The 22,382-nt window shown below is 51.7% G+C and overlaps 1 protein-coding gene across 1 annotated transcript; it reads left to right on the forward strand.

Annotated features, from left to right (window-relative positions):
- Positions 1-4,293: 4,293 nt before the first annotated feature.
- Positions 4,294-19,618, forward strand: LOC127038345 (uncharacterized). The gene is made up of 6 exons (XM_050930929.1): positions 4,294-4,351; positions 6,584-6,706; positions 8,827-8,982; positions 17,546-17,761; positions 18,553-18,948; positions 19,027-19,618. Exons 1-6 carry the CDS (start codon positions 4,294-4,296, stop codon positions 19,119-19,121), a joined length of 1,044 nt encoding a protein of 347 aa, XP_050786886.1. The 3' UTR covers positions 19,122-19,618.
- The last annotated feature ends 2,764 nt before the right edge of the window (positions 19,619-22,382 follow it).

Below are 22,382 nucleotides of genomic sequence, written 5' to 3' on the forward strand. Positions count from 1 at the left end.
GGCCCCCGGGGCCATGTACCTCACCGAGAAAAACTTCAGTTGGAAACCTTCACCCAGTTCATTGTATCCCTGCAAATCCCCCTCTTGGCACCATCCCCTCCTTGGCACCAGACCCGCAGAAAGCCAGACGACCACCAGGCAGCTGGTGCCCCAAGGCTCCTGCCCGCCCCGCTGGGCCAGACTGGCTCCTCGTGTCCTAATGTCAAGGGCCATTGGTAGGGTGATCGGACAGCAAGAGTGAAAAACCAGACACTTTTTTGGGAGGGGACGGGGGGGGGGATCGTTGTGTATATATGACAAAGCCCCTAATATTGGGAAGTCTCGTCACCCTCATTGCTGGCCCCTCACTGAAATGTGAGAGGGGGGAGGGGTTGGTCGGCCCTCTCTCAGTACCCAAAGAAAGGGGGAGGACTGAAGAGGAGTCATTATCCTGAGACTGACAGACCCCAGGGCCAATGGGGAGAGGCCAGTGCTACAGGTTGGCCTGATTGACAGGGCAGCAGGCCAATGTGGGAGTCAGGAGCTCAGGGCCCATCCTCCATGTGAGCTGGGGCTGGCTGAGGCAGGGCAGAGCTAAGGGGAGAGCAGCAGCCCGAGCAGTCCAGTCCAGCACGTGTCATGGAGCACGCCGACCCCCCCACAATATGGCCGGATGAGGAAGCCTCGTGTTGTCCAGCAGCCTAGTGGTTAGAGCACTCATCCTGGCTGTGAGAGAGGCTGGTGTGATGCTTCCCTCTGCCCAGACTTCCCTTCCAGGGGCACGGCCTGACCCCCAGGCTGTAGGTCCTTCCGGGAGGGTCTCGCTCAATCTCTCCTTTTCCAGCTCTTCCACTTGGGATAAACTATTTAAATAGTCACAGATTCCCAGGCCAGACGAGTCCCACTGGGGCCATCCTGTCTGATCTCCTGTGTCATAGGCCAGGGAATGTCCCCCACAGGATTCCCAGAGCAGGTCTCATAGCAAAAGCACCCAGGCTTGCCTTGAAAATGGCCACTGGCGAAGAACCCAGCAGGACCCTTCAGAAACTGTTCCAATGGGTAATTCCCCTCCCTGGTAAACACGTTCATCTTATTCCCAGTCTGACTTTGTCCAGCTCCAGCTTCCAGCTATGGGATCGCGTCAGACCTTCCTCTGCTGGATCAAACAGCCCGTTAGTAAATATTTGTTCCCTGTGTAGGAACTGACAGGCTGGGATCAGGTCACCCCTGGGCCTTCTCTGTGCTAAGATCAGTGGATCGAGCTGCTGGAGTCTGTCGCTGGGAAGCAGGTTTTCTAATTCTTTCCTCATTCTCGTGGCTCTTCTGCAATCGACCAACCACCTCCTTGAACTGTGGGCTCCAGAACTGGACGCTGGATCCCAGTAGCTTCACCCCAAAATCCCCTCCCTGCTCCTACATGAGAGTCCCCCTGTTTGCTGGGCCACAGCGAACGAGCACACGAGAGAGAGAAGGATGGACCTGGAGGTTGGGAGACTCAGGCTCTTGCTCCAATGAATGTTTCAGTTACACACCGTGGGACAGCGTCCATAGGAGGCAGAAATAACGTCTATGTGTAAAAGGGTTTTTCTACCGGTATAACTGCCCCATGCTGGGGCTTTAACCAGCACAGCAATGTCCCAGGAGATCATGCGCCCGACCCGCAGAGCTGTGCCAGCAAACATTTCTGGTGTAGACCCAGCCTTACTTGTGTGTATTCAATGACACCCGAGATCCTAGAGAACAGGGCTGCAAATTCAGCGAGGTGCCACTACCAGACCACAACTGCTAGGCTGAATCTGAGCTGGGACTTCATATGTGTTTATAATTAATCCCCAGCTTTTCCATCGCACTGTTCATCAGTCGATCTCCAGCCACTCTCTCTCATTAGACACCTGGACAGCCTAACACCTGGATCCTGTCTGGAAGCCCCCTGCCTATCTCGACAACCCCTGGGAGCAAAGCTGGCCTGGAATGCAACCAAGGCTGAAACAATCTTCTCTGCTCAGTTATTCTGTAACTAAATTCCCCCAGCCTGGTGCGACGTCACGCATATGAGACCCAGTTTAATGTCACCCTCTAGTATGGGGCAGATAAGAAAATCTGTCCCCAATGAATATTAATACAATTTAACGAGAAGGAATTTAGCAACCTGTTCTGGGATGGGAGGGGAGCTGTCGTAAAGGGGCCAACTCCATGGCCATCCTTCCTTTCGTTCTGACAATCTCACCCGACCCACATTTGGTATCAATTGGCCCTTGCTCCAATGGAATCAATGGAGCTGGATCCTCAGCTGCTGTGAATTTATCGGTTCCTCTATCATTTACAGCGCCTCAGGATCTGAATAAACACCTCAACCCTGTGACTGAGCTGAGTATTGCCTCTTATCTCTGTTGCACGAACAGTATGGGACAAGTTCAATAAAACAATAGCTGATGGATTGAGAAAGGGTCAATCTGAATTGTATTTAAAGAGGGAGTGCCCAGGTATGAGGGTCGTGCAATTTATTACATTTCAGTAAATCATTCACTGTTACTTCCAGTTTCTAGATTAATCAGACTGTGTCATTGGACTATATAGAGAGGAAGGGGCCGTGCTTGACAGGTCAGTGCATCTCTTCGATATTACAGAGAACTTGGAGGTGGACAGAACCGTGGAGTGGCTGAAGGTAAGAGTTTTTAATGCAGTGTTAAATTATTGCTTGTCATCACTGATGATCTGCTGAAAGCGTGTAAAGGCTGAAGATATATTTCAGGTGCAAGCAGCAGGGATAAAGCGGCTCAGTTTGTGCAAAGGAAAAGAAGCCCCTCTCATGGAATGGTGTGTGAGCGAAATAGGGAGATTTGAAAAGTAAAACTGGCAGCGAGGGGGCCAGCGTCTGCTGAAACTCCTTGGGAGTCGGGCCTCAGACTTTCTTCAGCTGCTTTGAACATCTCAGGTTTAGGGAGCAGAGAGGAACCAGTTGACATACTTGATTTGGACTGTCAAAAAGCCTTCGGCGCAGTCCCTCGCTGCAGGGCAGTAAGGAATTGAAGCAGTGCTGGGGTGGAAGGCAAGGGACTGTCATGGAGCAGAAACAGGACAACAGCCAGAGAACAGGAGTTTGCAGCATTGTTGGAGCCGTGTGAGTCCCAGGATACTAGACAGACAAGGTGGGTGAGGGAAAAGGTTTTATTGGACCAACTTCTGCTGGGGAGAGACACAAGCTCTGGAGCTCCGCTGACCCGCAGAAGAGCTCTGTGTCGCTCAGACGCTCGTCTCTTCCCCCACCTTGTGTCTCTAAAGAATACAGAGAGAATTCATGGGAATTTTGTGTGATGGCAAAAGCTTAAAAGTGGAGGCCTCCAAGCTCTATCCTAGACCCAGCGTTCAAGTGACTCAAATGATCTGACAGGGGGTGAGTGAGGAGGTGGTGAAATCTGCAGAGGAGGCAACTTACTGAGGTTAGTTGGGAACTTCAGCGAGATCGAACGGAGCTGGGTCAATGGGCAACGTGATGGCAGATGAAGTTGTTTTGATCAATGCAAAGTTACGCACATGGGAGCTGAGGGGTTTGAAGCCTCCTTGATCTGACAGGTTCTAACTGAACCGGGCTGATCCAGCGAAGGGACCCGAGCCAGGGCTGGCTCTACTGTTTTTGCTACCCCAAGCAGTGCACCGAATTGCTGCCGCGGACATTGGGGGCAGTCTGTGTGCTGTTAGGGCAGCATGCACATTTCCACGATGGCAGCAATTTGGCGGCAGCTTCTGTCTTCAGCTGGAGCTGGAAGAAATTTTCTAACCCAAACTTTTCTCCATTGAAAAAAGCAGGTTTGTGGCGAATGAAACATTTCACAAATTTGTGTCAATTTTGCTGCATTGCTTCAGCTGGAAAAAATTCTAGAAAAACAAATCCTAAAAAAAGGAAACGTTTTGTCTGGATATTTCCAGAATTAAATGTTTAGATTTTTTTCAACTCAAAGTGTCTTTTCATTTCAAAATTGATGGCAATTTTTATTTTAAAACCAATTAAAAATATTTTGAGATACTTGAAAAAGAAACAAAATCATTTTTTGGTTCAGCTTTTTAGTTAGATGAGAATTTTGGGCCGACCAAAAAAGATTCCCCTCCCCATCCCCGATCTTTGACAATTGCCAGGGAACAAAGAAATTGGTTATTTGTGAGTTCTATTCCCTAGTGCTTCCCCACAAATCTCGGCTATTATTCCCTTTCCCTCATCATTTTGGTCTTTGTCTCTCTCCTCCTCTCCTCTGGCAGCGCTTGCAGTGTCAGTCATGAGAAGCTCCGTTCAGCTCCGAGCCCAGCCCCGGCACCAGGATGGTTTCCTTCATCCTCTGCCTTCTCCCTGCGCTCCTAGCTACAACGAGTGCACAAGGTGAGTCACTCACTGTTGTGGTCATTGAAACCCTCCTGGCCTTGGACAGTTTATACCTCACAGATCCTCAGTCAGGGGAACATCCAGCATGTGCAGTGTGTGGGGATTAGCTCTGGGTGGGTACAGGGCCCTGTCTACACTACGGCTACTGTAGTTGCTTAGCCACAGTGCTGTAGCTGGGCTGGCAGAGACCCGTAGTGAAGGCGTCGCCTGTCCCAATGGACAGGGGTTTCCATCCCTCTAGGAACTCCCCTCCCTGAGCGATTGTAGCTGTGTTGAAGGAAGGGTTCACCCATCAACCTCCATCTCCTCCAGGGGTTAGACTGGCCTCACTGCAGTGCTGAGGGTGTGACTTCCCCAAGCGCTGTAGCTATAAGAACCTAAGTGTATAGTGTAGACCAAGCCTAGGACACTGTTGCTGGACACTGGCCTGAATTCTTAGTCCCACGAAGGCCCCTCTGCACTGCTTTGGCAGCACAAAGGGAGCTCAGTATACAAATACATTACATTGCTTGGGGACTGAGTGTAGCCTGGAATCAAGTCGACAATTTCTGGTAGCAGAGGGCTCTCCAACCGAGCAAACAGAGGCAGAATGAGCTCCCATGGCTGGGAGTTGAATTTAGACCAGTCGAAGGTGGAATTAACCCTGGCAGCAGCTTCTCAAAGAGGGAAGGGGAGGGGATTCTCCATCCCTTGGAGTCTTTACAACGAGACTGGACGTCCTTCTGAAAGATCGGCTGTAGCTCAGCCATCAGATATGGGCTGGATGGAGAAAGTGCTGGGTGAGGTTTTCTGGCTTGGGCTATGCAGGAGCTCAGACTAGATCAGCATCACAGCCTGAAAATCTCCACCTCTCTAAAAGAAAAGTTGTGAAGCTGCTGTACTTACACAGCTTGTGTGCAGGGTGCTGTACATAAGGACTGAAGGGCAGAGATTCTCCACTTACATGTCCCCAAGAGGTCTGTGTGTGTCCACGCGCTGTGGTTAACGTGACTGTATCAATGGTAATTTGGGGAACAAGGGACAATGAACGTCCCTTTGTGCTGTTTAATGCAGTTTTTTGCCTGGCAATTTCCATCCTTCCCATCCCCCATAGATTGCGAATGGCTGGGCTGATCCAGAGGGATGTGGGCAAAGTTGGCTTTAACTTAAGCTAAGATCTGTGCAACAGCTGTAAACCTGGGGTCCAGTCCATCACAGAGCCTTCCCAATGGGGAGCAATCTCCACGAGCCTAGGGGCCAAGACACTGGCTTCTGCACCCCAAACCTTTCTGTCAGACCCCTCTGCTGGCCAGCTGGCAGCCCAGAGAGCCTGGTTGCACTCACCTCAGTGGTATTTCCCTATTTCTGTGCAATGAAGTAACTTTTGAACTCTGCTTTCCATCAACTCCATAATTTCAGGGGCTGTTCTAGACATCATTGGACAGAATCACATTGACTTTGGGGGAAATCAGAAAACAGGAAGAGGGAAATCGGGGACACACAGAGCCCCTTGGCTTCTGGCCAGCCCAGCCACACTTTCAGCCCCCTCTGTAACTGTGTGTACGTCAAAGAACCGGTTGATGGGACCACTAACACCTTCCTGCCCATCAACCCCTCCCAGCCCAGCGCTTTCCAGTGTCCCCATGGAGTTTAACATGTTACACCCTGAGCAGCTGATCTCCCAGACAGAAAGACGGATGATGGCGGTGGCGGTGGGAGAGGGGGAGCACACAGTGGTCTCGGCATGGGGAGAGAATGGGGGACCCAGGTATGGGGGATGGGAATGAGGGGCACACAGAGCCCCTGACATTAGATAGGAGGTGGGAGGGTTAGCTTGGTGTCCCTGCAATAGAAGGGGATGGGAGAGGAACTCAAATTTGTGAGGGCAATGAGAGGCTGCCAGGAGACCTGGGTCGTGCAATGGACTCATCCAATGCACGCTGAGAAGTGAGCAACTCTCCAGTACTGTGAATACCTTTAAAAGAGGAATGAGATCTTGGGTAGAAGGAGCCTAATTTGTGGGCAGAGCTTGGGAAGAACACCATCCCTTCACCTGCCCCCATACTGACCCCCTGGGTACCACTGGCCCAGGGCTGAAATTGTGCGATTGCCGAGTGTACCAGAGGAGATTGGGTCTGTTAACCCTTCAGCTTGTTTGGAGCAGAGGGGGAAGACTTGGGGTAAGGGACGTGCCAGAGGTGACACTGTTACACCACAGTAAAAAGGAAACACTGGTTCTTCTTTCTCCAGCACAAACCGTGACGTGCCAGCAGTGCTCCGGCTCAGCAGACTCCTGCGAGCCTCCAGCAGGGACCTGCACAGCAGAGACGGCTAAAGGCGGTTGCATTACGGTGGCAGAAGAAAACACACTGCGTAGGTGACATTGCCATCAACCCAGGCACATCCTTCCTCACAGTCTGTCACCATCCTCGTCGCTAAGGCCAACCCCAAACAGGCCATCGGCAAGGCGCATTCACACAGCACAGAACACTCAGTCTGTGCTCGATGCTTCATTTATTGAGGCAACATTACGGTGTTGCGACCGGAAGACTCAGTGGTTTGAAATCCTGCCCCATGGGAGCCAGTTGCAGATCTCCCGTTGACTTCAGTGGGGTCAGGATCTCTCCCCTTGGGCTTTAGTTATTGATTTTTATTCACTAAGTTTTCATCTCCACAATGGACGGCTCGCTGCAACAAGCAAAGCTGCTTTGGGTGGAAATGCACGTTCTGAATCATGTTAAAAAAGGGAAATTGGCGCTGAGATCCCTTGTACACTGCCGGGCTCCCAATGTCCTGTCTGAAGCTGTTAGTCACCTGCTCAGGGCTGGAGCCCTGCCTTACAAAATTTTTCTCCTCGCTTGGGATGCAAATTCAAGATAGCTTCTGCCAATTTGACTTAAAGAGATTCCAAACCTTCTCCATGTTCAATTCCCTGAGGTCCTCAGGCAGGCAGATTTCACTAGTTCCCTTCTCAACCTTTGCCATTTTGAAATTGAAGACTTTAGTTACAGATCTGGTTTTGTTCCTTTGATCCTTCCTTTAAATTAAAGAGATTTAATGTTTCCTTTCATTTACCCTTTAGGAAGGATGCATAGCACAAATGAGCTTTAATGTGATCTATCTATCTGTCTGTCTATCTATTTATCCCCATACACCCTTCTCTCTCTCTCTCTCTCTCTCTCTCTCTCTCTCTTTCTCTGACCACACTCAGGAAATTTTCCCAGCACAGTCACAAATGGGTTTATTAAAACTTCCACCCACTCAGGGTGTGGTTTCACTGCAGTTAATGTAGGATGTGACCCGAAGTTTAGGCCTAACCCCCACATCTCCCCCTACTATCCACCCACAAAACCCTTTAACCTCAGAGGATACGAGCTGTGAGCTCAGGCCAGCTGTGTTGTTCCAGCTGTAGCTTAGACCCGGGTTCCACTTTGACTTTGCAGTGAGGACGCAGCTGTAAACTAGGTTATTAAACACAGTTGCTGATAGTCCTCCAACGCTTTCCCATAATTCCTTCGGGGCCTTGTTTTCCTGCCCTCCTTCCTACTCACTTCTGCTGCACTGAAATCACCTGCCGGTTTACACAGCCCTTGGTGACGTTTCAAACCCCACGTTCCCTGCAACAGGCTCTGGCTCTACCCAGCTCTCAGGCAGAGATGCCGTCGCAGAGATTCGCGGCAGAGAGCGGCCCAGCTCAGGGCAGTGCTAGGAGCCCTGGGACATGCCCCCAAAGGCCTAGCGCTGCCCCAGGGTTAGTGCAGCACCGGCCAGGTGGTGTCTGGGTGGATCTAACCCCTTGGGGGCTTCACAGTGCGGACGCTCATCCCAGGGCGTGGCTAACCCGGGTTCACTTTGCAGTGCAGACACAGCCACCGAGTCCTAGACCCCAGGCCACAAGGGACCATTGGGATCATCTCGTCTGACCCCTGCTCAGCACAGACCAGAGACCTGCCCCAGATCATCCCTAGAGCAGAGCTGGGAGAGAAACCTCCCATCTGGCTTTACACATTGTCCCTGATGGAGAACCCACCACAGCCCCAGGGAGATCGTCCCAGCTGTTAATGACCCTCCCTGTGAAAAACCTCCCCCTTATTCCCAGTCTGAGTCTGTCCGGCTCCAACTCCCAGCCACGGTATGGCGTCTGACCTTCCGCTGCCCGACTGAGGCGCCCGTCAGTAAACGTTTGTTCCCCGGGTAAGTTCTGGCAAATGGGGACCAAGTCGCCCCTGAACTGTCCCTGTGTTCAGCTCCATGGATCGAGCTCCTGGCGTTTCTCGCACTAAGGCAGGTTTTCTAACCCTTCTATCATCCTCGCAGCTCTTCTCCGCCACTGACCAACCTCCTTCCTGAATGGTGGGGCCCAGAACTGGGCACAGGCTCCCAGCAGCATCGCCCCAGGGCCAGACACGGAGGTAAAATAACCTCCCTGCTCCTCCTTGAGGTTCCCCTCCCAGCCTCTCAGTTCTGTTCTTTGTTTTCTTTCTTTACAATAGAGGGGACAAAGACCACGGGCCTCTCCAGAGGCTGTTTGGATGACTTCACTGGTGTCACAAAAGACCCTGTCACTGTCACTCTTGGGAATGGCAAGTATGTGAGGATCAACATCGCACAGTGCAGCATAGAGACGTGCAACTCACCTGTACTGGACGGTATGCAGGGGTCTGTTTTTATTGTCCCTGTTTCATGGCTTGTCCACATGAACAGTTAAACGGCGCTGGGCTGGGGTGCGAATCCAGCTCCTCGCGTGTCCCCTGCTGATGCTCGTGAACAGCTCGTTCGAGCGCCTGGGAAGGGCACTAGCTCAAAGCACATTAACGAACAGTTCACGCATGTCAGCAGGGAGCATGTGGCCAGCTGGGCTGTGGCAGGCTGGTGCAGGGTCGATTCACATCCTGGCAGATCCTTACACCCTGGGCCCCCTTGCTACAGTCGAATGGTTCATTGGGACAAGCTGTCATAAACAGATAGCTAAGGGTTAATGTCTCTTTCACCTGAAGCACCTGACCAGAGGACCAATCAGGAAACCGGATTTTTTCAACTCTGGGTGGAGGGAAGTTTGTGTCTGAGTCTTTGTTTTCTGTCTGCCTGCTTTCTCTGAGCTTTGGAGAAGTAGTTTCTGTTTTCTAATCTTCTGTTTCTAAGTGTAAGGACAAAGAGATCAGATAGTAAGTTATATGGTTTCTTTTCTTTGGTATTTGCATGAATATAAGTGCTGGAGTGCTTTGATTTGTATTCTTTTTGAATAAGGCTGTTTATTCAATATTCTTTTAAGCAATTGACCCTGTATGTGTCACCTTAATACAGAGAGACCATTTGTATGTATTTTTTCTTTCTTTTTATATAAAGCTTTCTTTTTAAAACCTGTTGGAGTTTTTCTTTACTTCAGGGAAATTGAGTCTGTACTCACCAGGGAATCGGTGGGAGGAAGAAATCAGGGGGAGATCTGTGTGTGTTGGATTTGCTAGCCTGATTTTGCATTCCCTCTGGGTGAAGATGAAAGTGCTTTTGTTTCCAGGACTGGGAACGGAGAGGGGGAGTCACTCTGTTTGGATTCACAGAGCTTGTGTCTGTGTATCTCTCCAGGAGCACCTGGAAGGGGGGGGAAGGGAAAAAGGATTATTTCCCTTTGTTGTGAGACTCAAGGGATTTGGGTCTTGGGGTCCCCAGGGAAGGTTTTTCAGGGGGACCAGAGTGCCCCAAAACACTCTAATTTTTTGGGTGGTGGCAGCAAGTACCAGGTCCAAGCTGGTAACTAAGCTTGGAGGTTTTCATGCTAACCCCCATATTTTGGACGCTAAGGTCCAAATCTGGGACTAAGGTTATGATATGGTGTGCAGCGGTTACGGGATAGACAAAATCCAGAAGCCAGTAGGAATATTATATTTTTCTTTTCTCTGCTAAGGGCTTTTTAGCAGAGAGAAACAGTTTGGTTTTAAAAGGGAACCAAAGATAATTTTTTTTTCTTCTCTCTCTGGCAGTTTGTGGCTTGCATGTTAAGCAAGAAGCCATTACCAGACTGTTAAGGGTCTTTTGTCATGCAATAGCTCTCCCATTGAGAGTCATTACCAGCACTATATACATGCAAATAAAGTGGTTTTTCAGGCTTACTTAACATTGAAGATTAGCTAAAGGCACTGTTGCTAGGCAGACTTCAGGAGGCAACAGAGAACCTGCAGTTCAGAAGATAAACACCGGAGGGCACCCCAACACAAGAAAACAGGAATCATGACTTCTAAGGCAAAAATTGAGGCCGAAGAGCAATTCAAAGAAGCTGAACACAGGCGACAACTGGAGCTGAAAGAAAAGGAAGAAAGCATCAAACTGGCAGCCTTCCAAAGAGAACAGGCAGCCAAAGAGGCAGCACACAAAAGAAAACTAGAAGAAGAAGAGGTGGCCCACCGCCGAGAAATGGAAAAACAACAAAAAGAAAATGAAGAGAAGGAAAAACAGAGAAAACATGAACTGCACTTGGCGCAAGCTGGGCTGCATGTGCCAGCCAATCCTAACAACCCGGCGCCAATTATTGCTCCACAGCACAGGAAATTTCCCACCTACAAGGCAGGTGATGACACCGAGGCCTTCTTGGAAAATTTTGAAAGAGCCTTTCTTGGGTACAGCATCCCCGAAGACCAGTACATGGTAGAATTAAGGTCACAGCTCAGTGGACCTTTAGCAGAGGTGGCAGCTGAAATGCCTAAGCAGCAAATGAATGACTATAAACTTTTTCAAACCAAGGCCAGATACAGAATGGGGATAACCCCAGATCATGCCCGTCGGCGCTTCAGAACCCAAAAGTGGAAACCGGATGTGTCATTTCCCAAACACGCCTACTACGTTGCAAAAAATTATGAGGCCTGGATATCAGGACACAATGTTAAAACCTTGGAAGAACTGCACCTCCTCATACAAATGGAGCAGTTCTTGGATGGTGTTCCTGAAGACATCACACGGTACATACAAGATGGAAAACCCAAAGATCTCGCTGAGGCGGGGGAGATTGGAGCCAGATGGATGGAAGTGGCAGAAAGCAAGAAAGCTACTGTCAAGGGGAACGATTACCCCAGGGGGCACACCGACCATAAACCCTACAACCGAGGACAGCCAAAGACCCTACATACCACCCAAGTAAAGCCACAGACACCCTACTCTTCCACCTCACCAGTCTCCAGTAACTCACCTCGGCCCAGTGACCCATCAGATGGAAGATGCTTTAAGTGTAATGAACTGGGACATATCAAGGCCAACTGTCCCAAGAACACCATGCGAGTGCAATTCATTACACCACCATCACACCAAAGATCCCCAGGCCCGGATGCCTCTCAAATACCCTTGGAGCGAAGGGAAAATTTGAGAGTGGGCGGAAAGAAGGTTACTGCGTGGAGAGACACGGGGGCACAAGTGTCAGCTATCCACCAATCCTTTGTTGACCCCAAATTCATCAACCCAAAGGCCAAAGTTACAATTTACCCCTTCATGTCACAAGCTGTAGACTTGCCTACAGCTCAACTGCCTGTCCAGTACAAAGGCTGGTCAGGAATGTGGACTTTTGCAGTCTATGACAATTATCCTATCCCCATGCTACTGGGGGAAGACTTGGCCAACCAGGTGAAGCGGGCCAAGAGAGTGGGAATGGTTACACGTAGCCAAACCAGGCAAGCTTCCAGACCCATTCCTGTTCCTGAGCCGTCCACAGAAGCCCCGTCTGTGTTACCAGGGACCCAGACAGAGGTAGTGGACCCGGATTCCAGGCCAACCACTGAAACAGCCACAGCACCTCCAGTCCCAGTCCCGGAACTGGAACAGCAACCAGCACCAGCAATTGCAAACCCATCTTCAAACTCAACGCCAGTGGGCGCCAGCGAGCCACAACTGGCAGAAGCAACAGACAGCCATACCCAAAAGGCTCAGCCAGAGCCTGAAATACCCTCAGGTGCACCAGTGGAGAGCGGTTCACCAGCAACGGAAACAACCCCATCACCTACATCGCTTCCAGAGGGACCAAGCCCAAGTCCACAGTCTGAGGAAGAACTGGTGACCCCAGCCTCAAGGGAACAGTTCCAGACTGAGCAGGAAGCAGATGACAGCCTTCAGAAAACTTGGGCGGCGGCACGGAGCACCCCACCGCCTCTCAGCTCTTCTAATCGATCCCGGTTTGTTATAGACCAAGGACTTTTATACAAGGAAATTCTTTCTGGTGGACACCGGAAAGAATGGCAGCCGCAAAAACAGTTGGTGGTTCCAACTAAGTACCGGGGGAAGCTCTTAAGCTTAGCCCATGATCATCCCAGTGGCCATGCTGGGGTGAACAGAACCAAAGACAGGCTGGAGAAGTCCTTCCACTGGGAGGGGATGGGCAAGGACGTTGCCAAGTATGTCCAGTCTTGTGAGGTGTGCCAAAGAGTGGGAAAGCCTCAAGACCAGGTCAAGGCCCCTCTCCAGCCACTCCCCATAATTGAGGTCCCATTTCAGCGACTAGCTGTGGATATTCTGGGTCCTTTCCCAAAAAAGACACCCAGAGGAAAGCAGTACGTACTGACTTTAGTGGACTTTGCTACCCGATGGCCAGAAGCAGTCGCTCTAGGCAACACCAGGGCTAACACTGTGTGCCTGGCCCTAACAGACATCTTTGCCAGGGTAGGTTGGCCCTCCGACATCCTTACAGATTCAGGGTCTAATTTCCTGGCAGGGACCATGGAAAAACTGTGGCAAACTTATGGGGTGAATCACTTGGTTGCCACCCCGTACCACCATCAAACCAATGGCCTGGTGGAAAGGTTCAATGGAACTTTGGGGGCCATGATACGAAAATTCATCAACGAATTCTCCAATAATTGGGACCTAGTGTTGCAGCAGTTGCTGTTTGCCTACAGGGCTGTACCACATCCCAGTTTAGGGTTTTCACCATTTGAACTTGTGTATGGTCACGAGGTTAAGGGGCCATTACAGTTGGTGAAGCAGCAATGGGAGGGGTTTACGCCTTCTCCAGGAACTAACATTCTGGACTTTGTAAGCAACCTACAAAGCACCCTCCGACACTCTTTAGCCCTTGCTAGAGAGAACCTAAAGAATGCTCAGGAAGAGCAAAAGGCCTGGTATGACAGACATGCCAGAGAACGTTCCTTCAAGGTAGGAGACCAGGTTATGGTCTTGAAGGCGCAACAGGCCCATAAGTTGGAAACATCATGGGAAGGGCCATTCACGGTCCAAGAGCGCCTGGGAACTGTGAATTACCTCATAGCATTTCCCAATTCCTCACTAAAACCTAGAGTTTACCATGTTAATTCTCTCAAGCCTTTCTATTCCAGAGACTTACAGGTTTGTCAGTTTACAGTCCAGGGAGATGATGCTGAGTGGCCTGACGGTGTCTACTACGACGGGAAAAAAGACGGTGGCGTGGAAGAGGTGAACCTCTCAACCACCCTGGAACATCTGCAGTGGCGACAAATCAAGGAGCTGTGCACTAGCTTCGCCCCATTGTTCTCAGCCACCCCAGGACGGACTGAACGGGCATACCACTCCATTGACACAGGTAATGCTCACCCGATCAGAACCCCACCCTACCGGGTGTCTCCTCATGCCCAAGCTGCTATAGAACGGGAGATCCAGAACATGCTACAGATGGGTATAATCCGCCCATCTACCAGTGCATGGGCATCTCCAGTGGTTCTGGTACCCAAACCAGATGGGGAAATACGCTTTTGCGTGGACTACCGTAAGCTAAATGCGGTAACTCGTCCGGACAACTATCCAATGCCACGCACCGATGAGCTATTGGAGAAGTTGGGATGTGCCCAGTTCATCTCTACAATAGACTTAACCAAGGGGTACTGGCAAGTACCGCTAGATGAACCTGCCAAGGAGAGGTCAGCATTCGTCACCCATGCGGGGGTGTATGAATTCAATGTCCTTCCTTTCGGCCTTCGAAATGCACCCGCCACCTTCCAGAGGCTGGTAGATGGTCTACTAGCTGGACTGGGAGAATTTGCAGTTGCCTACCTCGATGATGTGGCCATTTTTTCAGACTCCTGGCCCGAACACCTACTACACCTGGAAAAGGTCTTTGAGCGCATCAGGCAGGCCGGACTAACTGTTAAGGCCAAAAAGTGTCAAATAGGCCAAAACAGAGTGACTTACCTGGGGCACCAGGTGGGTCGAGGAACCATAAACCCCCTACAGGCCAAGGTGGATGCTATCCAAAAGTGGCCTGTCCCAAGGTCAAAGAAACAGGTCCAATCCTTCTTAGGCTTGGCCGGATACTACAGGCGATTTGTACCACACTACAGCCAAATTGCTGCCCCACTGACCGACCTGACCAAAAAGACCCAGCCAAATGCAGTTAAGTGGACTGATGAGTGTCAAAAGGCCTTTACCCAGCTTAAGGCAACGCTCATGTCTGACCCTGTGCTCAGGGCCCCGGACTTTGACAAGCCATTCCTAGTAACCACAGATGCATCTGAGCGTGGTATAGGAGCAGTGCTCATGCAGGAAGCAACAGATCACAACTTCCATCCTGTCGTGTTTCTCAGCAAGAAACTGTCTGAGAGGGAAAGTCACTGGTCAGTCAGTGAAAAGGAATGCTATGCCATTGTGTACGCCCTGGAAAAGCTACGCCCATATGTTTGGGGACGGCGGTTCCAACTACAAACTGACCATGCTGCACTAAAGTGGCTTCATACTGCCAAGGGGAACAACAAGAAACTTCTTCGTTGGAATTTAGCTCTCCAAGATTTCGATTTTGAAATTCAACACATCACAGGAGCTTCTAACAAAGTTGCTGATGCACTCTCCCGTGAGAGTTTCCCAGAATTCAGTAGTTAAAAAGTGTTCTTAAAATGTAGAAGTCTGTTAGTTATATACTTAGTAGTATATGTAAAGGTGCATGTGTTGTATTAATCTGTTTATTTTCAAGTTCTAGAAGGAAATCGCCACCAGTGAGCTTCCCCACTGTCTGCAATTTGGGGGGCGTGTCATAAACAGATAGCTAAGGGTGATAGCTAAGGGTTAATGTCTCTTTCACCTGAAGCACCTGACCAGAGGACCAATCAGGAAACCGGATTTTTTCAACTCTGGGTGGAGGGAAGTTTGTGTCTGAGGTCTTTGTCTGTCTGCCTGCTTTCTCTGAGCTTTGGAGAAGTAGTTTCTGTTTTCTAATCTTCTGTTTCTAAGTGTAAGGACAAAGAGATCAGATAGTAAGTTATATGGTTTCTTTTCTTTGGTATTTGCATGAATATAAGTGCTGGAGTGCTTTGATTTGTATTCTTTTTGAATAAGGCTGTTTATTCAATATTCTTTTAAGCAATTGACCCTGTATTTTGTCACCTTAATACAGAGAGACCATTTGTATGTATTTTTTTCTTTCTTTTTATATAAAGCTTTCTTTTAAGACCTGTTGGAGTTTTTCTTTACTTCAGGGAAATTGAGTCTGTACTCACCAGGGAATCGGTGGGAGGAAGAAATCAGGGGGAGATCTGTGTGTGTTGGATTTGCTAGCCTGATTTTGCATTCCCTCTGGGTGAAGAGGAAAGTGCTTTTGTTTCCAGGACTGGGAACGGAGAGGGGGAGTCACTCTGTTTGGATTCACAGAGCTTGTGTCTGTGTATCTCTCCAGGAGCACCTGGAGGGGGGAAGGGAAAAAGGATTATTTCCCTTGGTTGTGAGACTCAAGGGATTTGGGTCTTGGGGTCCCCAGGGAAGGTTTTTCAGGGGGACCAGAGTGCCCCAAAACACTCTAATTTTTTGGGTGGTGGCAGCAAGTACCAGGTCCAAGCTGGTAACTAAGCTTGGAGGTTTTCATGCTAACCCCCATATTTTGGACGCTAAGGTCCAAATCTGGGACTAAGGTTATGATACAAGCCCCTGGCACAAGCCCCATACCCCTCTTCCTCCATTCCCCCTCCTGTCCCTGGGTCCCCGGGTGATGCTCGGGAACTGCTCCCCACAAAGCCAGGCAGGACTTTGGGGAGCCTCCTCTCCCTCAGAGCAGACAGTCTCCAGGGCAAGAAGCTCACACGTCTTCACTTCCTGGATCTCTCCTTAGAGCATTCATCATCCTCTGCCCCTCCGTGCGCTTCCCACAGCGAGTCGCCCCAGCGGGGTTCTGGGGAAGCCAGAGGGTCCTGCACCCCCACTTTGCAGTCAGACGTGACTCTCAGCCAGCCAGTAAAACAGAGGTTTATTCGATGACAGGAACAGGGTCTAAAACAGAGCTCGTAGGTACAGAGAACTGGACCCTTCGGCCGGGTCCATTCTGAGGGCAGTGAGCCAGACCCCCACGTCTACACTTCACTCCACGTCCCCAGCCAGCTCCAGCCTGAAACCCCCTCCAGCCCCTCCTCTCTGCTCCATTCCTTTCCCGGGCCAGGAGGTCACCTGACCTCTTTGTTCACCTTTAGCTATTCCCTTGCAGGGGTGAAGGGCCCCAGGAGTTTGTTGCCAGGATACAAAGTGTTGGTCATCTATGCACACTGGAGACTTAAGAAATGCATAGGGGAAACTGAGGCACCCACACAGTATTCAGAGGAAACATTAAGAAAAGCCCCACTTTGTCACACACCCCCATCCTCCTCCTTTCTGTCTGAGAGATCAGTCATTGCGGGTGTCACTGTGTTACACCCCCAGACACACTGGGCAGAGCAGAGATGGGGTGTCAGTGGGGCCATCGACCCAGTGTTTGATCTGAGACAATCGCAGAGGTGGCTGGGCTGATCAGCTGGTGGGGGGGGGGTGTATTCTGATTTCTCCCCAAAAGGAGCAGGCTTCTGGCAGTGGGTGCTTAGAACTGTGGTTCTCAAACCTTTGTACCGGTGACCCCTTTCACCTAGCAAGCCTCTGAGTGTGACCCCCACTTATGAATTAAAAACACTTGTTTATATATTTAACACCATTTTAAATGCTGGAGGCAAAGCAGGATTTGAGGTGGAGGCTGACAACTCAGGAACCCCCATGTAATAACCTTGTAACCCCCCGAGGAGCCCTGACCCCCAGTTTGAGAATCCCTTGGCCTAAGAAGTACCTGGAAATGCTGGAATTGATCGGTTGCCAGGTTCAGAGGTTGCCGTGTGACAGACGGAGTAATACCATTGGGCTGGGTGGGGTCTTCACATGCTTGACCAATGCAGGTCAGCAGGCATGTCCTGCCATTTGAATGAGGTTTAACCCACCCTGTGACTGTCTCTCTCTCTCTCTCTCTGTCTCTCGGTTCTCGGTTCTCAGTGCCCATGGGGAGCACCACTGCGAACGAGCTGCAGTGCCCAACCTGCTTTTCTCTGAACTCTGATCCATGCAACAGCTCAGTCACCCCTTGTACGGGGGACAAGACCTATTGCATTGATTTCGCTGGGACGATACGGAGAGGTAAATTCTGCCAGCTGGCCGCAGTGCGGGAGCTGCCCCGGGAATCTCATGGCTCAGGAACTCCCCAAAGGGCTGGTGAAACCTAGGGCCAGTCTACACTGCGCCATTGTACCACATCTGGTGAAGACGCTCTGTGCTCATGGGAGAGAGCTCTGCTGTCCGCACAATAAATCCACCTCCACGAGCGGGAAGTGCACACCTGGCACTTCGGATGGCGTAACTTACATTGCTGAAGGACGTGGCTTCTTCGCACCCCTGAGCGACATACTGACCCAAGTGTAGTATAGACAGGCCCCTAGAGTCTCTCAGACCCTCGGGCTGTGCTGAGGATTTTGGCAGGAGTGAAGGAGAGAGGAATTAGGAAGCTTTATCTTCCAGACCAGCTCCTCCATCTCAGTGATGCCGCCCTGCTCCTGGAGTTACAACAACGCATCTCTTACCATGGGAAGGGTTGTTATGTCAATGATGCAGAGCTGGGGATAGAACCTAGGAGTCCTGGCTCAAGCCCCCCTGTTCTAACCAGTAGCCCCTAGTTCCCTGTCAGGGCTGGAGAGAGTATCCAGGAGTCCTGATTCCAGCTCTGCCCCACCCCGCTCTAACTCACTAGACCCTGCCCCCTCCCAGAACTGAGGAGAGAATTCAAGAGTCCTGGCTCCCAGTCCCCACTGCTCTAACCACTAGACCCCACCCCCGGTATGTTTAAGGTGGAGCTAAGCTATTGCTCAGGGCAGAAGCTCCTGTTCTCAGTGTGTGTCCAGGACTCCCAGCGCTTTGGGGTGTTTATAAAATAACTGAACAGAGCGGTTGGGGCTGCCGGGGACAGTGAGAGCTGGGCATGTTCACTGGGGGGTCACGCACTGGGGAAGGATCCACCCCTGGAGATCAGCTGGTTCCAAACTCCAGCTTCAGTCTCGTGTGGAGCTGCAGAAAGGGGCGCAGGGGAGGCAGAAGAGGACCAGATGCCCTCCCTGCCATGGCCGGTTACAGCGAGAGCAGGGAGAGTACCGGGGGGTGGGAACGGGAGGCAGAGGTGGGAACCACTGGATGGTGGAGACAGAGGGTCTGGGGGCAGAGAAGGAACCAGAGCTGCCTGCGCCTAATAACAGGCTGGTTTTCTCCCTCAGGTACAACTGTTTCAGCACTTGTTGGAAAAGGATGCGCTACCGAGTCCACAAAAGACATTACAGCTGGAACCTCCCTGGTTTCTGCAGTCTACACGTACAACTTCACAAACGCAACCTCCAAACCTGCAGAGAACACACTCGCCACCACCAAAACACCCACTGCCACCAAAACTCCCACTGCCACCAAATCACCCGCCACCACCAAACCACCCGCCACCACCAGTGGGGCCAGCCTGTCTCTGGGGAAATTCTCCTTTGCCCTCTACCTGCCTGGCCTGATTGGGCTGCTGCTGGTGAAGCTGCTTTCCTGACCCCCACCCGGCACGGCCCACGCAGCACCTGATTCCTGCGCGTTGCAGCCCGAGCTCTGAATCGTACCTTAATTCTGTTGATTACTTACAAATCCCCAGTGATCACTCAGAGGTCTGACAGGCTCTAGTTCTAAGATCGGGGCTGTATTATAAAATTGCTGTTCAGTTGGGAACCCCCATGGGGCTGGTTGCTGCCCTCGCACTGGAGGAATCTTCTGTGTTTCTAACTGTTGATCAGCTCATTTAGCAGAGTCCCAAACGCTCCAGCCCAGCCCGGGGGACAGCGGTAATACAGAATGTCCATCTGAACCGCCCCGTTCTAGCACTGCCCCTTGCAGAACAACCGGAAATGTTAGTCATTATCTTCCTCCCCACCAGCACTTTCCTCCTCAGCACCTGGGGCCGTGATCCGGGCACCCCCCAAATGCTGCATCTTGCTCGCCTCTTGCCCACAGGCTGGGGTGCAACTTTTGTAATGTTACGCTGACGCCACTGTGCCTAATGCCTATTCAGTAGGGGGTTCTCCCCTCCTCCTTATCTGTAACTCCTCACCCTACCGATGTCAGGGTCCCTTCTCCTGTAGGTTAGGATGTTACTGATCTCAGCTTATTCTCAGACCCGTCAATTCCTTGCCATGGCCGGCTTGTGGTCAGACATCTGCAGACATTCCCATCCTACAATATCCCAAAGCTGGTGTTAGCTCACGCCCTTGTGGCTGGCTGGTGTTGTTATGGAGAAACCTCCCCCTTAAACACTCTGTTCCCAGGCCCCCAAAACTTAGGGGTGACCGTTGGGCCATTTGTCTGTGCCAAAGTTCATAGGCCCCCACAAGCCTTATGGTACCTGCTGCAGCCAGCGTCTTACGGGAGGCAGGTCTGGGGGTTCCTTGTGTTGCAGCTGAATGAAATGAATGCTAAAACTGGCTCGATGGGTGACAGAATAAAGGCCTGAACTCTCAGCTTCACTCGCTCCGAGGCCCCTCTGTGCTGCTGAGCAATGCAAAGGGGCCGCTGCATAGCCAAAGGTCTGCCCAGCGTATGGGTGTGTCTGTCCCGGTACCTCACGGCTGGCTGGAATCTCTCTGTGCATTAGCAAATTCACTGAGTAAATCAGGATCTGAAATAAAGGACTTTGGTGTGTTGTGGTGTTCTGGTGCCCCTTTGCTGATCCCATAGGCGCCGACAGCCCTGGGGCACCTACTGGCAGCCCCGCAGATCAGCTTCTCCCTCTCGCCGCCAGCCCTCCCGCCCACCGGTGCTCAGCTGTTCAGTGGAGTGCAGGAGGTGCTGGGGGGAAGTGGGGGAGCGGGGGCAGGAAGGACCAGGAGCAAGAAGGGGCAGGAGCAGAGTGGGGGTGGGAAGAGGACGGTGGGGGGCTTCAGGGAAGGGGCGGAGTGGGGGGCAGGCCTTCAGGCAGAGGCAGGGGAGCACTCCACAGGAACTCGGGAAGTCGGTGCCTCTGGCTGAGCCGGTTTGCATGAGACTGGGGTGCTGTCAGATGCATTAGCCACAGAAGAATTTGCTCGGCTCTGTGTATATACACACCCTGGGCAACCCACATGAGGTTCTGGGAACGTAGAACGTAGGTTTTATTTTGCACCTGTGCTGAAGCCTGGGCTCTGGGACCCTGTGGGGTCTCCCCTGCAACATCCACACTGCTGGTCACCCAGCTCTGAGCTGCAGCTGTCACGGACTCACAGATCGTACCCAGTCGTGGCCCCGTGCGGTCCGTGGGGGGTGCCCCTTTCAGTGCGACAGCCCTTCTCGGGGGTCCGCTCTCTCTTGGGGTCAGGACCCTCCACCTCCTGGAGCTGCAGCTCTCTGAGCCTCAGCACGTCTGTCTCTGCCGTGGTCCCCCTCAGGGAGTTCCCTCGCTCTGGACCCCCGGGGCCTCCTCACCCCCAAAGGAGTTGATGCCCCCTGTTCTCTAGCCCGGAGCGACTCTTCCCCAGCATAACACAGGAGGGTTTATTGAGCATCTGAACCCAGCACAGGAAACTCTCAGAGCCTCAGGCCTGGCCTCCCTCCGCCCAGCATGTCCCAGTCCCCCTGCAGCCAGGGGGGCTCTGCCTGCTCCCTCTCTCCAGCTCAGAGCCCCCTGCTTCCCAGCTGGGCCTCCGATATCCCCGGCCCCAAGCCCCCTCTGTCCATTGGCTTCTCTCTGGGGAAACAGGGTCTTAAACAGAGGCGCCTGGGCCTCTTCCCCTCTTCTGTCCTGTGGCCCCTCTGGCTGGAACCGGCTGGTCAGGTCACCGGCGTCCTCTCCCCGCAACCCATTGTCCCCACTGGCCAGAACCAGCTGTGACTCTTGAGCTGGGTCTCCGGGTCACCAGGTCACTGGGGTCTCCATCCTCCAGGCCATCGGCCGGGGTCCGAGTTCCCTTTCCGGTCCTCTGGAACAACAAACTCCTTCTCCCCTCCCCTCGTTAAACCAATGAGATCCAGGGGCACTGAGTCCCACCCCCTCTGCATGCAAACCATTGAAGCATGGCGGCTGTTTATACAGGGATCCTTTACCCGGAGCTCAGATGCAGCCACTTCTAGGGTGGGGCAGCACAGGCCCTGTCTTCCTGCAGGTTTGGTTTGGCACTGTGCCGACCCGCAGTGCAGATGACTCCATGATTGTGAAATGGGGCTGGAATTGATGCAAAACATTTACTTTGAGGTTTAATCCCCGGGCAGCTGCACTGGTCGGGGGCTGGGGGAGCCGAGTGCAGTGCGAGCTTCAACCAGCGTCACGAGGGGGTGAGACCTGGGAGCTGATTGTCAGCTGTGGAACAACATTACATAGGAGCTCAGGGCAATTGTCATATTTACAGGAAACAGTCCTGGCTTGAGGCCAAAGGCAAATAAGAGGAAAGTGCCTGGTTACTGGGAGTCAGGGGTGAAGCTTCCACTCCGTCCTTATCTCATTTATGGTCCTTTGTATTGACATGACCCTTGCTCAGCAACTCAGGGGAAAATCCAGGTGCCCAGGAAATGGAAAATGAAAAATACTGCTGTCCTCAGAGTCACTAACAACCAGAGCTGTGAAGAATGATGGGAAACTGGCGTTCAAGGTCATACGTTTTTGTATCACTCAGCAGAGAGGGTAACACTGGTGTCAGAGGTGGGATACCAGGCAATATCTCTCTCTCTCTCTCTCTCTCTCTCTCTCTCTTGATTTCACACCGTGCCCATCCCTGCAGTAGCTCCGTGCCTACCTCTAGATTTTACCAGCCACAACAGCTGTGGGCCTCCCAGCACCCAGACAGCAGCCAGA

This window comes from Gopherus flavomarginatus, chromosome 20, assembly GCF_025201925.1.
Source record: "Gopherus flavomarginatus isolate rGopFla2 chromosome 20, rGopFla2.mat.asm, whole genome shotgun sequence".
NCBI lineage: Eukaryota > Metazoa > Chordata > Testudines > Testudinidae > Gopherus > Gopherus flavomarginatus.

Coding starts and splice junctions, on each gene's coding strand:
- LOC127038345 (XM_050930929.1), top strand. CDS start 4,294: ATGGTTTCCTTCATCCTCTGCCTTCTCCCTGCGCTCCTAGCTACAACG. Junction 4,352..6,583: donor AGCTACAACGAGTGCACAAG/GTGAGTCACTCA, acceptor TTCTTTCTCCAG/CACAAACCGTGACGTGCCAG. Junction 17,762..18,552: donor AGGAACTCCCCAAAGGGCTG/GTGAAACCTAGG, acceptor GCACTGGGGAAG/GATCCACCCCTGGAGATCAG.